Here is a 15,697-nt window from a genome sequence, read left to right as displayed (position 1 = left end):
AGCAACCCTCCTTTTCATGACTGTCAGTGTCCTATCGGCAGGTAGCTTAGTGGTTAAGAGCGTTGTGCCAGTAACCCGAAAGGTCGCTGGTTCTAATCCCCGAGCCGACCTAGGTGAAAAATCTGTCGGTGCCCTTGAGCAAGGCACTTAACCCTAATTGCTCTGGATAAGAGCGTCTGCTAAATGACCAAAAAAAAATCATTTGACCATGTTTAAGAGTGGAGACTGCCAAAAAATAGTCTTGATAAAGCTTGTGCTATAAAACATATATATAAAACATGACACAGATTACTGGGAGACTGGTACAGAACATAATAGTATGAGTTTCAACATTTGACCATGTTTTGGAATTAGCCTGGGTTCCAAAGGTATATGGTTCATTTACACATTGTCAAACAATGGTGAAACAGAGCACATCAGTTTGGATTCCGGGCTAGTTTAGGAGGAAGTAGGCCTTGTCCGAGCCAGAATGGTCCGTAGGGTAGAAGCCTATGTCCTGTTTCCGTAGCGTGAGGTAGTTTGATGTACAAGTACACCCACTGGACAAGACACTAGTCTATTGCAGGGCCTTGGAGTGGGAACTGTGGTAGATGTCTTTCTTCATAGAGCTTGTACCACAAAGACACAGTACAAGAAACCCAGTGGGCAAATCTGGTTGAACTGGCATCATTACAACCAGTAAAGGGTTGATTTGAAGTCATGACGTTATCATGACCAGTTTTGACCCACAGGTAAACATGAAGAGACAGATGATGGGCCCTTCAGAGCCCACGTAATGTGTTTCGTTTCCAGTCTTGTGCTACCCCTCTTTTGCAATGTTCACACATCCGGTCTTCTGTCAAACCGAAGTTAGATTCATCACACTGTCTGACTAGCTGATCTTGCACTTCATGCCGGATCGCCTCGTTGCATAGTGAAATATGGGCAATTTATGGCACATTTGGCCCTTTCAGTGAGCGGTGGTTAATGCACATCCACATAGCTAGGAATATTGATCGACTCATTCATCTACCTCTTCCCCTCTCCTGACTGGTTTAAGTCCCAAAGGCACCCTATTCCCTACGTAGTGCACTACCTTTGACTAGAGCCCTGGTCTAAAGTAGTGTACTATATAGGGAATAGGGTGCCATTCGGAACACAGACAGAGTTTATGGCCCATATTGATTGTGGAATGTATGTACGCCCGGCTCTTTTAAAGAACATTAGCGCGACTATAATTTAATTATTCATAATGTATTTTCTGTTGTCCATATCTAAACGATGAACGGAGGATTGTATAATGAATGGAGACAGGGGTGATGGAGAGAAAGAGGGATAGATAAAGAGAGCGAGAGAAGGAGAGATGGAGAAAGAGAGGGCTGGAGAGACAAAGAGACAGACAGACAGGGAGAGAGACAGAAAGAGACAGACAGACAGACAGAGGGAGAGACAGAAAGAGACAGACAGACAGACAGACAGAGGGAGAGACAGAAAGAGACAGACAGACAGACAGACAGAGGGAGAGACAGAAAGAGACACAGAATGAGAATTGCACCGTGGTCTCTTTGTAATGATGATATGTCACTAGTAGAACTATATTGTCTCTATTGGCCTATTGTCTCTATTGTCTCTATTGGTCTATTGTATCTTGTCTCTTGTCTATTGTCTCTATTGTCTCTATTGTCTCTTGGCCTATTGTCTCTATTGGTCTATTGTCTCTATTGGTCTATTGGTCTATTGTCTCTTGTCTCTATTGGTCTCTTGTCTCTATTGTCTCTATTGGCCTATTGTCTCTATTGGTCTATTGTCTCTTGTCTCTATTGTCTCTATTGGTCTCTTGTCTCTTGTCTATTGTCTCTATTGGTCTCTTGTCTCTATTGTCTCTATTGGTCTCTTGTCTCTGTCTCTATTGGTCTCTTGTCTCTATTGTCTCTATTGGTCTCTTGTCTCTATTGTCGCTATTGTCTATATTGGTCTCTTGTCTCTATTGTCTCTATTGGTCTATTGGCCTATTGTCTCTTGTCTCTATTGTCTCTATTGTCTCTATTGGTCTATTGTCTCGTCTCTATTGTCTCTATTGGTCTCTTGTCTCTATTGTCTCTATTGGTCTATTGTCTCTTGTCTCTTGTCTCTATTGGTATATTGTCTCTATTGTCTCTATTGGTCTCTTGTCTCTATTGTCTCTATTGGTCTCTTGTCTCTATTGTCTCTATTGGCCTATTGTCTCTGTCTCTATTGGTCTATTGTCTCTTGTCTCTATTGTCTCTATTGGTCTATTGTCTCTTGTCTCTATTGTCTCTATTGTCTCTATTGGTCTATTGTCTCTATTGTCTCTGTCTCTATTGGTCTCTTGTCTCTATTGTCTCTATTGGCCTCTTGTCTCTATTGTCTATTGTCTCTATTGTCTCTATTGGTCTATTGTCTCTATTGGTCTATTGTCTCTATTGTCTCTATTGCTCACAGGTGAACAATTATTATTCATGTCTCTTCTGTATCCCATATATAAACTCTAAGAATCAGAATGAATGGCTCCTACAATATTGTAAATCAGTCTATTATTGATCTGTTGGTTTATAAGTCTCTTTTTATTGATTTGTTGGTTTATAAGTCTCTCTATTGATCTGTTGGTTTATTGGTTTATGATCTATTGGTTTGTAAGTGTCTTGATCTGTTGGTTTATAAGTCTCACTATAGATCTATTGGTTTATAAGTCTCTCTATTGATCTGTTGGTTTATAAGTCTCTCTATTGATCTGTTGGTTTATAAGTCTCTCTATTGATCTGTTTGTTTATAAGTCTCTCTATTGATCTGTTGGTTTATAAGTCTCTCTATTGATCTGTTGGTTTATAAGTCTCTCTATTGATCTGTTGGTTTGTTGGTTATAAGTCTCTCTCTATTGATCGATTGGTTTATAAGTCTTGCTCAATTGATCTGTTGGTTTATAAGTCTCTCTATTGATCTGTTGGTTTATTGGTTTATGATCTATTGGTTTGTAAGTGTCTTGATCTGTTGGTTTATAAGTCTCGCTCTATTGATCTATTGGTTTATAAGTCTCGCTCTATTGATCTATTGGTTTATAAGTCTCGCTCTATTGATCTATTGGTTTATAAGTCTCGCTCTATTGATCTATTGGTTTATAAGTCTCGCTCTATTGATCTGTTGGTTTATAAGTCTCGCTCTGTTGATCTATTGGTTTATAAGTCTCTCTCTGTTGATCTATTGGTTTGTAAATCTCCCTTGATTTGTTGGTTTATAAGTCTCGCTCTATTGATCTATTGGTTTTTAAGTCTCGCTCTATTGATCTGTTGGTTTATTGGTTTATAAGTCTCGCTCTATTGATCTGTTGGTTCATAAGTCTCACTCTATTGGTTTATAAGTTTCTCTATTGATCTATTGGTTTATAAGTCTCACTGTATTGATCTGTTGGTTTGTAAATCTCCCTTGATCTGTTGGTTTATAAGTCTTTCTCTGTTGATCTATTGGTTTATAAGTCTTGGTCTGTTGGTTTATTGGTTTATAAGTCTTGCTCTATTGATGTCACGCCCTGACCGTGGAGATCCGTTTTATTCTCTAGTTGGTTAGGTCAGGGTGTGATTTGGGGTATACTGTCTAGGTTGTCTATTTCTATGTTGGCCGGGTGTGGTTCCCAATCAGAGGCAGCTGTCGATCGTTGTCTCTGATTGGGGATCATACTTAGGCAGCCATGTTCCTACCTTTGTTTGTGGGATCTTGTTTCTGGTTTGGCTTGTTGCTGTGTAGCCTGTAGAACTTCACGTTCTGTTGTCTGTGTTTCTTTAATCAATTAATATGTACGCATACCATGCTGCACCTTGGTCCGATCCTTCACTCAACGTTCGTGACAATTGATCTATTGGTTTATAAGTCTCGCTCTATTGAGGGCGGCAGGTAGCTTAGTTAAGAGCGTTGTGCCAGTAACCGAAAGGTCGCTGGTTCTAATCCCCGAGCCGACTAGGTGAAAAATCTGTCGATTTGCCCTTGAGCAAGGCACTTAACCCTAATTGCTCCTGAAAGTCTAGCAGTGTAATGTTCTAGCAGTGTCTGAATCCTGGCTTAGGAAGGCCACCAAAAACTCTGAAATGTCCATCCCCAACTATAACATTTTCCGTCTAGATAGAACTGCCAAAGGGGGTGGAGTTGCAATTTACTGTAGAGATAGCCTGCAGAGCTCTATCATACTATCCAGGTCTGTGCCCAAACAGTTTGAGCTTCTACTTCTAAAAATCCACCTTTCCAGAAATAAGTCTCTCACTGTTGCCGCTTGCTACAGACCCCCCTCAGCCCCCAGTTGTGCCCTGGACACCATATGTGAATTGATTGCCCCCCATTTATCCACAGAGTTTGTACTGCTTGGTGACCTAAATTGGGATATGCTTAATACCCCGGCCATCCTACAATCTAAACTAGATGCCCTCAATCTCACACAAATTATCAAGGAACCTACCAGGTACAACCCTAAATCCGTTAACATGGTCACCCTCATAGATATCATCCTGACTAACTTACCCTCTAAATACACCTCCGCTGTCTTCAACCAGGATCTCAGCGATCACTGCCTTATTACCTGCGTCCGTAACGGGTCCGCGGTCAAACGACCACCCCTCATCACTGTCAAACGCTCCCTAAAACACTTTAGCGAGCAGGCCTTCCTAATTGACCTGGCCCAGGTATCCTGGATGGATATAGATCTCATTCCGTCAGTAGAGGATGCCTGGTTGTTCTTTAAAAGTAATTTCCTCTCAATCTTAAATAAGTATGCCCCATTCAAAAAATACAGAACTAAGAACAGATATAGCCCCTGGTTCTCCTCAGACTTGACTGCCCTTGACCAGCACAAAAACATCCTGTTGCGTACTGCATTAGCATCAAATAGCCCCCGCGATATGCAACTTTTCAGGGAAGTTAGGAACCAATATACACAAGCAGTCAGGAAAGCAAAGGCTAACTTTTTCTAACAAAAATTTGCATCCTGTAACACTAACTCCAAAAAGTTTTGGGACACTGTAAAGTCCATGGAGAATAAGAGCACCTCCTCCCAGCTGCCCACTGCACTGAGGCTAGGAAACACTGTCACCACCGATAAATCTACAATAATCGAGAATTTCAACAAGCATTTTGCTACGGCTGGCCATGCTTTCCACCTGGCTACCACTACCCCGGCCACCAACTCTGCACCCTCCGCTGCAACTTGCCCATGCCCCCCCCGCTTCTCCTTCACACAAATTCAGACAGCTGATGTTCTGAAAGAGCTGCAAAATCTGGACCCCTACAAATCAGCTGGGCTAGACAATCTGGACCCTTTCTTTCTAAAACTAACCGCCAAAATTGTCGCAACCCCTATTACTAGCCTGTTCAACCTCTCTTTCGTAATGTCTGAGATCCCCAGAGATTGGAAAGCTGCCGCGGTCATCCCCCTCTTCAAAGGGGGTGACACTCTAGATCCAAACTGTTACAGACCTATATCCATCCTGCCCTGCCTTTTGAAAGTATTTGAAAGCCAAGTGAACAAACAGATCACCGACCATTTCGAATCCCACCGTACCTTCTCCGCTATGCAATCCGGTTTCCGAGCTGGTCATGGGTGCACTTCAGCCACGCTCAAGGTCCTAAACGATATTATAACCGCGATCGATAATAGACAGTACTGTGCAGCCGTCTTCATCGACCTGGCCAAGGCTTTTGACTCTGTCAACCACCGCATTCTTATTGGCAGACTAAATAGCCTTGGTTTCTCAAATGACTGCCTCGCCTGGTTCACCAACTACTTCTCAGATAGAGTTCAATGTGTCAAATCGGAGGGCCTGTTGTCTGGACCTATGGTAGTCTCTATGGGGGTGCCACAGGGTTCAATTCTTGGGCCGACTCTTTTCTCTGTGTATATCAATGATGTCGCTCTTGCTGCTGGTGACTCTCAGATCCACCTCTACGCAGACGACACCATTTTGTATACATCTGGCCCTTCATTGGACACTGTGTTAACAAACCTCCAAATGAGCTTCAATACCATACAACACTCCTTCAGTAGCCTCCAACTGCTCTTAAACACTAGTAAAACTAAATGCATGCTCTTCAATCGAACGCTGCTGGCACCCGCCCACCCGACTAGAATCACTACTCTCGACGGGTCTGACCTAGAGTATGTGGACAACTACAAATACCTAGGTGTCTGGTTAGACTGTAAACCCTCCTTCCAGACTCACATTAAGAATCTCCAATCCAAAGTTAAATCTAGAATCAGCTTCCTATTTCGCAACAAAGCCTCCTTCACTCATGCTGCTAAACGTGCCCTCACTAACTTTAAGCATCAGTTGTCAGAGCACCTTACCGATCACTGCACCTGTACACAGCCCATCTGAAATTAGCCCACCCAACTACCTCATCCCTATATTGTTATTTATTTTGCTATTTTGCACCCCAGTATCTCTATTTGCACATAATCTCTTGCACATCTAGCATTCCAGTGTTAATACTAATTGTAATTATTTTGCACTATAGCCTATTTATTGCCTTACCTCCATAACTTGCTACATTTGCACACACTGTATATATATTTTCTGTTGTATTTTTTGACTTTATGTTTTTTTACCCCATATGTAACTCTGTGTTGTTGTTTATATCGCACTGCTTTGCTTTATCTTGGCCAGGTCGCAGTTGTAAATGAGAACTTGTTCTCAACTGGCTTACCTGGTTAAATAAAGGTGAAATAAATGAAATAAAATAAAAATAAAAAAAGTCGCTCTGGATAAGAGCGTCTGCTAAAATGACTAAAAAAAGTCATCGCTCTATTGATCTATTGGTTTAGAAGTCTCGCTCTATTGATCTATTGGTCTGGCTCACAGGTTTTGTCTGATGAGGAGGATAGTGTTCCATCTATCCGACTGATGATCTCTCATCAGAGAGGATGTAGTATAGCCCTGTGCTTAGTAGGGAATGAGGACAGAATATTGAAACTCGGATATGACTGAGATGTCGTTTATGAGGTAATGTTACCATGGCTACGTTTAGCAGGCTATTGGTAATGTTACCATGGCTACGTTTAGCAGGCTACTGGTAATGTTACCATGGCTACGTTTAGCAGGCTACTGGTAATGTTACCATGGCTACGTTTAGCAGGCTACTGGTAATGTTACCATGGCTACATTTAGCAGGCTACTGGTAATGTTACCATGGCTACGTTTAGTAGGCTACTGGTAATGTTACCATGGCTACATTCAGTAGGCTACTGGTAATGTTACCATGGCTACGTTCAGCAGGCTACTGGTAATGTTACCATGGCTATGTTCAGCAGGCTACTCGTAATGTTACCAGGACCACGTTCAGTTGAAAAATGTTCTCGAACGTTGCAGATAGAAATTCCATGAATAGAGCCGACGTCATTCCTTATTCAACATGTCAGAGAGGCATGTTTGTTCTACGTAGCATCCAGGTTGTTAGCTATAGCTACCTAATGAGGTAACATGACTGAACAAGGTGTAGCCTTAACAAATGGTTAACGGTCCGGTCTGCAAGTAGCCTAGTTTTAGAACGGCCCGCGATATGGTTTATGAATGTAAAATGGGACCCGCCAATGAACGATGGAAAGAAAATAACATAGCGCCGGTATTATAGGTCATATCTTTTGAACGGTAGCTTAAGGGTTAGAATCAATCTGTTTTCTCTGAGGAAAATAGGGAGGCTGTATATGAAATGCAGTGGGAGGGTTGAGCAAGACTACAAACTCAGACTCTCCAGGGAGAGAAAAAAAACATAGCTAAACTGTTTTACTATTAAACTCAACGCTGCTATTGTTTGTAAATTCGTAAGGCAGGTTGTGTTTTTTTTTAACCAGGCAAAGGGTAGCTAACTGGAAGGCTGGTCCAGGTGACTAGTTAGCTAAAGGTGAAGCAAGAGTCGCCCGCGAGACGCGTATAATCTGAGCCGGAGCAGAGACTGTCCGCCCACACTCATCGCCTGCTCCCCCCGCAGCTCACCAGCTGTTGTAGGCTGTGTTTGTCGGGTGTGACACGTCCTTCCCTCTGCTGGACACGTCTGCTGACGCACATCTCTGGACACGTCCTTCCCTCTGCTGAACAGAACTGCGCATCTGTACTGTTCATATTTAATTGTGTTTATCACTGAAAAGCTCTCAATCGCCCCGAAGACTCTTGTCCAGTCCGCTTAGTCGTCAGATTTTAGTCACAGAGATAATTTGGTCTTGTCTTGTTTTAGTGAACTGAAATTAAAAATGTTTTTTTTTTTTGTTATAGTTTTTCTGGATATTTTTAGTCAGTTATAGTCTCGTCAATTGCCACTGAAAAATAGGCGTTTTTTACTAATATTTTAGTCACTATTTCTGTTGACAACATTCACACACCACACACACACACACACACACACACACACACACACACACACACACACACACACACACACAGTCCCAAGCCGTTGCATCAGGAGTCAACTGTAGGCCCATATGCCGTATGCAGCCTGCTCACGTAGCTGGAAACAATGAAAAGCAAAAACGCAAACTTTTAGTAAAGATAATGTAGAAAGGACCGTCAAAGAAAAATCTAATTTACCCAGAAGGCGAAAACATACGAGTATATTGAAAGTAGAGAAAAATGTTATCAAGAGATACGGTTTCTTCAGTGGTTTTTGTTGTGTGTGTGTGTGTGTGTGTGTGTGTGTGTGTGTGTGTGTGTGTGTGTGTGTGTGTGTGTGTGTGTGTGTGTGTATGCGTATGCCCTGCGTGTGCGTTCCTCTGTGTGAGTGTGGTGAAGAGCTGCTGCTTTGATTGCACAACACCCCCGTCAGGCCCGGCCCAGCCCGCCACCTGTTCTGTTATGTAACTAGAAGTGGACAGAGAGACTCATCAGATGTGGAGAAATACTGATGCACACAAATGGTAGTATTCGGTGTAGTCTGCTGTCTGTATGCTTGTACTATGAACAGATGGTAGGAGTTTTACTATGAACAGATGGTAGGAGTTTTACTATGAACAGATGGTAGGAGTTTTACTATGAACAGATGGTAGGAGTTTTACTATGAACAGATGGTAGGAGTTTTACTATGAACAGATGGTAGGAGTTTTACTATGAACAGATGGTAGGAGTTTTACTATGAACAGATGGTAGGAGTTTTACTATGAACAGATGCACACAGTATGCCTTTCTTTTTGCTTACGCTTTACAATCTGTTACTGACCCGGTATTTACATAGTAATTACATGATTCAGTGTTATTATGATAATTAACTCCAGTTTTTTCTTAGGAGGTAGATCAGCTTAATATTGCAGATAGATTGTGGCTTCTATCAATGTAATTGTCTGCATCATTTCCAATCAATCGTATATATATTTTTTAAATACACTACATGGCCAAAAGTATGTGCTCGTCGATCATCTCGTTCCAAAATCATGGGCATTAATATGGAGTTGGTCCCGCCTTTGCTGCGATAACAGCCTCAACTCTTCTGGGAAGGCTTTCCACTAGATGTTGGAACATTGCTGTGGGGACTTGCTTCCATTCAGCCACAAGAGCATTAGTGAGGTCGGGCACTGATGTTGGGAGATTAGGCCTGGCTCACAGTCTGCGTTCCAATTCATCCCAAAAGATGTTCGATGGGGTTGAGGTCAGGGCTCTGTGCATGAAGAAACTGCCCCAGACCATTATTCCTCCTCCACCAAACGTTATGCATTAGGGCAGGTAGCGTTCTCCTTGCATCCGCCTAACTCAGATTCGTTGGACTGCCAGATGGTGAAGCGTGATTCATCACTCCAGAGAACGCGTTTCCACTGCTCCAGAGTCCAATGGCGGTGAGCTTTACACCACTCCAGTCGACACATGGCATTGCTCATGGTGACCTTAGGCTTGTGTGCGGCTGCTCGGCCATGGAAACCCATTTCATGAAGCTCCCGACGACCAGTTATTGTGCTGACGTTGCTTCCAGAGGCAGTTTGGAACTCTGTAGTGAGTGTTGCAACCGAGGACAGACGATTTTTACGCGCAATGCGCTTCAGCACTCGTCGGTCCCTTTCTGTGAGCTTGTGTGGCCTACCACTTCGTGGCTGAGCCGTTGTTGCTCCTAGACGTTTCCACTTCACAATAACAGCACTTACAGTTGACCGGGGCAGCTCTAGCATGGCAGAAATTTGACGAACTGACTTGTTGGAAAGGTGGCATCCTATGACGGTGCCACGTTGAAAGTCACTGTCATTCTACTTCCAATGTTTGTCAATGGAGATTGCATGACTGTGTGCTCGATTTTATACACCTGTCAGCAAGGGGTGTGACTGAAATGGCAGAATCCACTAATTTGAAGTGATGTCCACATATATTTGTGTATATATACACTACCGTTCAAAAGTTTGGGGTCACTTAGAAATGTCCTTGTTTTCAAAAGAAACGCAATTTTTTTGTCCATTAAAATAACATAAAATTGATCAGAAATACAGTGTAGACATTGTTAATGTGGTAAATGGCTATTGTAGTTGGAAACGGCTGATTTTTTTTAAAATATTTTTTTTATGGAATATCTACATAGGCGTACAGAGGTCCATTATCAGCAACCATCAGTCCTGTGTTCCAATGGCACGTTGTGTTTGCTAATCCAAGTTTATCATTTTAAAAGGCTAATTGATCATTAGAAAACCCTTTTGCAGTTATGTTAGCACAGCTGAAAACTGTTGTGCTGATTAAAGAAGCAATAAAACTGGCCTTCATGAGACTAGTTGAGTATCTGGAGCATCAGCAATTGTGGTTTCGATTACAGGCTCAAAATGGCCAGAAACAAATAACTTTCTTCTGAAACTCGTCAGTCTATTCTTGTTCTGAGAAATGAAGGCTATTCCATGCGAGAAATTGGCAAGAAACTGAAGTTCTCGTACAACGCTGTGTACTACTCCCTTCACAGAACAGCGCAAACTGTCTCTAACCAGAATAGAAAGAGGAGTGGGAGGCCCTGGTGCACAACTGAGCAAGAGGACAAATACATTAGTGTCTAGTTTGAGAAACAGACTCCTCACAGGTCCTCAACTGGCAGCTTCATTAAATAGTACCCGCAAAACACCAGTCTCAATGTCAACAGTGAAGAGGCGACTCCGGGATGCTGACCTTCTAGGCCGGGTTGCAAAGAAAAAGCCATATCTCAGACTGGACAATAAAAATAAAATATTAAGGAGTCACCTCTTCACTGTTGACGTTGTCTACACTGACAAAACATTAAGAACACCTGCTCCAGGTGAAGGCTAAGATCCCTTATTGATGACACTTGTTAAATCCACTTCAATCAGTGTAGATGAAAGGGAGACAGGTTAAAGGAGGATTTTTAAGCTTGAGACAATTGAGACTTGGGATTGTGAATGTCTTCCATTCAGAAGGTGAATGGGCAAGACAAAATATATAGGTGCTATTGAACAGGGTATGGAAATAGGTGCCAGGCGCACCGGTTTGTGGCACCGGTTTGTGTCAAGAGGTGCAACGCTGTTGGGTTTTTCACGCTCAACAATTTCCCGTGTGTATCAAGAATGGTCCATCACTCAAAGGACCTCCAGCCAATTTGTCACAACTGTGGGTCAACATTGGAGTCAACATGGGCCAACATCCCTGTGGAATGCTTTCGACACCTTGTAGAGTCCATGCCTTGATGAATTGAGGCTGTTCTGAGGGCAAAGGGGGGGGTGCAACTCAATATTAGGAAGGTGTACCTTATGCTTGGTATACTCAGTGTATAGATGGAGTGCATTCGGAAAGTATTCAGACACCTTGACTTTTTCCACATTTTGTTACGTTACATCCTTATTCTAAAATGGATTAAATTGTTTTTTTCCCCTCATCAAGCTACACACAATACCCCATAATGACAAAGCAAAAACTGGTTTTTAGAAATTTTTGCAAATGTATAAAAAATAAACAACTGAAATATCGCGTTAACATAAGTATTCAGACCCTTTACTCAGTACTTTGTTGAAGCACCTTTGGCAGCGATTACAGCCTTGAGTCTTCTTGGGTATGACGCTACAAGCTTGGCACACCTGTATTTGGGGAGTTTCTTCAATTCTTCTCTGCAGATCCTCTCAAGCTCTGTCAGGTTGGATGGGGAGCGTCGCTGCACAGCTATTTTCAGGTCTCTCCAGAGATGTTCGATCAGGTTCAAGTCCAGGCTCTGGATGGGCCACTCAAGGACATTCAGAGACTTGTCCCGAAGCCACTCCTGCGTTGTCTTGGCTGTGTGCTTACGGTCGTTGTCCGGTTGGAAGGTGAACCTTCGCCCCAGTCTGAGGTCCTAAGCGCTCTGGAGCAGGTTTTCATCAAGGATCTCTCTGTACTTTGTTCCGTTCATCTTTGCCTCGATCCTGACTAGTCTCCCAGTCCCTGACGCTGAAAAACATTCCCACAGCATGATGCTGCAACCACCATGCTTCACCGTAGGGATGGTGCCAGGTTTCCTCCAGACGTGACGCTTGGCATTCAGTCCAAAGAGTTCAATCTTGGTTTCATCAGACCCGAAAATCTTGTTTCTCATGGTCTGAGAGTCTTTAGGTCCCTTTTGGCAAACTCTAAGCTGGCTGTCATGTGCATTTTACTGAGGAGTGGCTTCTGTCTGGCCACTCCACCATAAAGGCCTGTTTGGTGGAGTGCTGCAGAGATTGTTGTCCTTCTGGAAGGTTCTCCCATCTCCACAGAGGAACTCTGGAGCTCTGTCAGAGGGACCATCGGGTTCTTCGTCACCTCCCTGACCAAAGCCCTTCTCCCTCGATTGCTCAGTTTGGCCAGGCGACGGCCAGCTCTAGGAAGAGTCTTGGTGGTTCCAAACTTCTTCCATTTAAGAATGATGGAAGCCACTGTTCTGTTGGGGACATTCAATGCTGCAGAAATGTTTTGGTACCCTTCCCCAGATCTGTGCCTCGACACAATCCTGTCTCGGAGATCTACGGACGATTCCTTCGACCTCATGGCTTGATTTTTGCTCTGACATGCACTGTCAACTGTGGGACCTTATATAGACAGGTGGGTGCGTGTCCAAATCATGTCCAATCAAGTTGAAGAAACATCTCAAGGATGATCAATGGAAACAGGATGCACCTGAGCTCAATTTCGAGTCTCATAGCAAAGGGTTATGTAAATACAGTATTTCTGTTTGTTTTTTAAAATATACATTTGCAAACGTTTCTCTAAACCTGTTTGTTTTGTCATTATGGGGAATTTGTTGTATTTTTTTATGGGGTGTTGATTTACCCAGTTTATCAATAGAAATGTACCATTGAAATAAATGATTACCATTATGATGTTATGTAGTTAGATTAGGTAAAAAACAAAGTCAAATTGAATGTAATTCTGTGACTGGCTAATACGCCTTCTTTTTTTGCCTTGTTTTGGTATCGAGTATCGAGAATCGTGATACTAAACCTGGTGTATCGGTATCAAAGTCAAAATTCTGGTATCATGACAACACCATTCTTTTCCCTTTCAGAGCTTTCAAAATTCAAAAGTTCAAAATTCTAAAAGTTTCACAAAATTGTGAAAACGTCTGGGGGGCCTTCGAGGCTTTGAGTGTTAAAGCTCTAATTCAAAGAAATGCAATTATCAACTGAAGTTAAGATTTAGTTTTAGTAGCTACACATTTTTGCTTAGCTCACTAATGACGCCTGAACACCCATCTGTGAACCTAATAGACTGTGTGTGTGTGAGTTCCAAATGGCACCCTAAGCCCAGGTAGTGCACTAATCAGGGAATACCGTGCCTTTTGGGACGTAGCCTGTGTTCTTCGATAAGTTGCCAAACAGAGAGAGAAACGCATTGATTGCTGCTTAGAAAACCTGCCCAGAGCTTCTTCAGGAGAAGCTCTGGGCATCACCCCAGTCCGGGCTCTGAACAATAATCGTAGGCAGCGCTGCAGTTTTGGGAGAGTGTGCATGCGTGGGTGTGTGCTTTTGAGTTCAATATCATTACATTTGAAATTCTTTGCGCAACATTTTTCCGAGACAGCCATGTACACACTACCGGTCAAAAGTTTTAGAACACCTACTCATTCAAGGGTTTTTCTTTATTTTTTAAAACTATTTTCTACATTGTAGAATAATAGTGAAGTCATCAAAACTATGACATAACACATATGGAATCATGTAGTAACCAAAAAAAGTGTTAAACAAATCAAAATATATTTTATATTTGAGATTCTTCAAATAGCCACCCTTTGCCTTGATGCCTTGAAAATGTTTTTAGCCTGGCAGTGATGTGAGGTCACGTGTCCAACCTCCCTAAACAATCATGTCATCCCCACGTCACATATCCCTCCTCCCTTGCCGCCACAGTTCCCCTGGCGACTGGTTTCTTCACAAACACACACCAGTTTCCTCTTCAAACCCATGTAGAATTTCCATGGGTGCTAATTTATACACACAATAGAAACTCCATTCAGTGAAAGGACTATTTCAAACTCATTGGGGAGTCACCAAGCCATGCCCCCCGTAGGCCCATTAAACCAGCTGCTACTTCTACTGACTGGGGGACATGTTGAGGCGAGCTCCAGTCTTATGGGATCAGGGATAGACATGTTGAGGCCCCTGCCGTTGTGCCCTTGAGCAAGGCACTTAACCCCCTGTGTTATTCCCAGGCTATGACCCTGTGCTGCTCCCAACCTATGAATGGTGTGTGTGGGGTTAGGGTTATAACATAAAATAGCAAAAACACAGATTTACGATTCACATTGGACAATTAAGTTAATCTATTTTTCCATCTGCCCCCCCACCTCCTCTCCCCTCCTCCTCTCCCTCTATCGCTCCTCCTCTCCTCCCCCTCTCCCTCTCCTCTCCCCACCCCCTCATCCCTCCTCCAGGCATGCACACAAGCATCAGTGAGATCTTGAAGGGGAAGACGCTGAAGCCGTCCCGTCGCAGCCTGCCCTGCCTGGCCCAGAGCCAGACACACCCACAGAGCCTCAACCGCTTTCTGTCCATGCCCTGCACCCCCAACGACAAGCCCCAGACACACCCACGGGTAGGGCTGGGAGTTGGCAGGGATTTTATCACAATACTTAAGTCAGTAGTTCTAAAAACCACTTCTCGGGGATCCCGAGATGTTTCACAATTATGTTGTAGCCCTGAACTAGCTCACCGGATTAATCTAATCAAGGCCTTGATTAGTTGACAAGTTGAATCAGGTCTGGAATAGAGAACAACATTTTACGTCTGGGGGGTCCCCGAGGAGGGGTTTGAGAACCAATGATTCAATACATATTGTGATTCTATGTACAGTGCATTCGGAAAGTATTCAGACCCCTTCCCCTTTTCCACATTTTGTTACGTTACAGCCTTATTCTAAAATTGATTGATGAGGAAATACATTCATGCAATCTACACACAATACCCCATAATGACAAAGCGAAGACAGGTTTTATACATTTTTGCTAATTGTATTCAGACCCTTTGCTATGAGACTAGAAATTGAACTCAGGTGCATCCTGTTTCCATTGATCATCCTAAATGTTTCTACAACTTGATTGGAGTCCACCTGTGGTAAATTCAATTGATTGGACATGATTTGGAAAGGCACACACCTGTCTATATCAGGTCCCACAGTTGATAGTACATGTCAGAGCAAAAACCAAGCCATGAGGTCGAAGGAATTGTCCGTAGAGCTCCGAGACAGGATTGTGTCGAGGCACAGATCTGAGGAAGGGTACTAGAGCTGGCCGCCTGGCCAAACTGAGCAATCAGGGGAGA

The 15,697-nt window shown here is 43.1% G+C and overlaps 1 protein-coding gene across 3 annotated transcripts in view; it reads left to right on the top strand.

The window, feature by feature from the left end:
• Positions 1–15,697, top strand: part of LOC121568054 (anoctamin-3-like) — a 99,768-nt gene that overhangs the window by 29,122 nt on the left and 54,949 nt on the right. For all 3 annotated transcript variants that reach the window (XM_041878621.2, XM_041878620.2, XM_041878619.2), the window contains exon 2: positions 14,812–14,972. In XM_041878621.2, coding sequence (XP_041734555.2) covers positions 14,814–14,972 — 159 coding nt within the window. In that variant the 5' untranslated portion in view covers positions 14,812–14,813. The remainder of the gene's footprint in view (positions 1–14,811; positions 14,973–15,697) is intronic.

The sequence above is a fragment of the Coregonus clupeaformis genome, unplaced genomic scaffold (assembly GCF_020615455.1).
Source record: "Coregonus clupeaformis isolate EN_2021a unplaced genomic scaffold, ASM2061545v1 scaf0300, whole genome shotgun sequence".
NCBI classification, from domain to species: Eukaryota; Metazoa; Chordata; class Actinopteri; order Salmoniformes; family Salmonidae; genus Coregonus; species Coregonus clupeaformis.
This window is presented reverse-complemented; position numbering and strand designations above follow the sequence as displayed.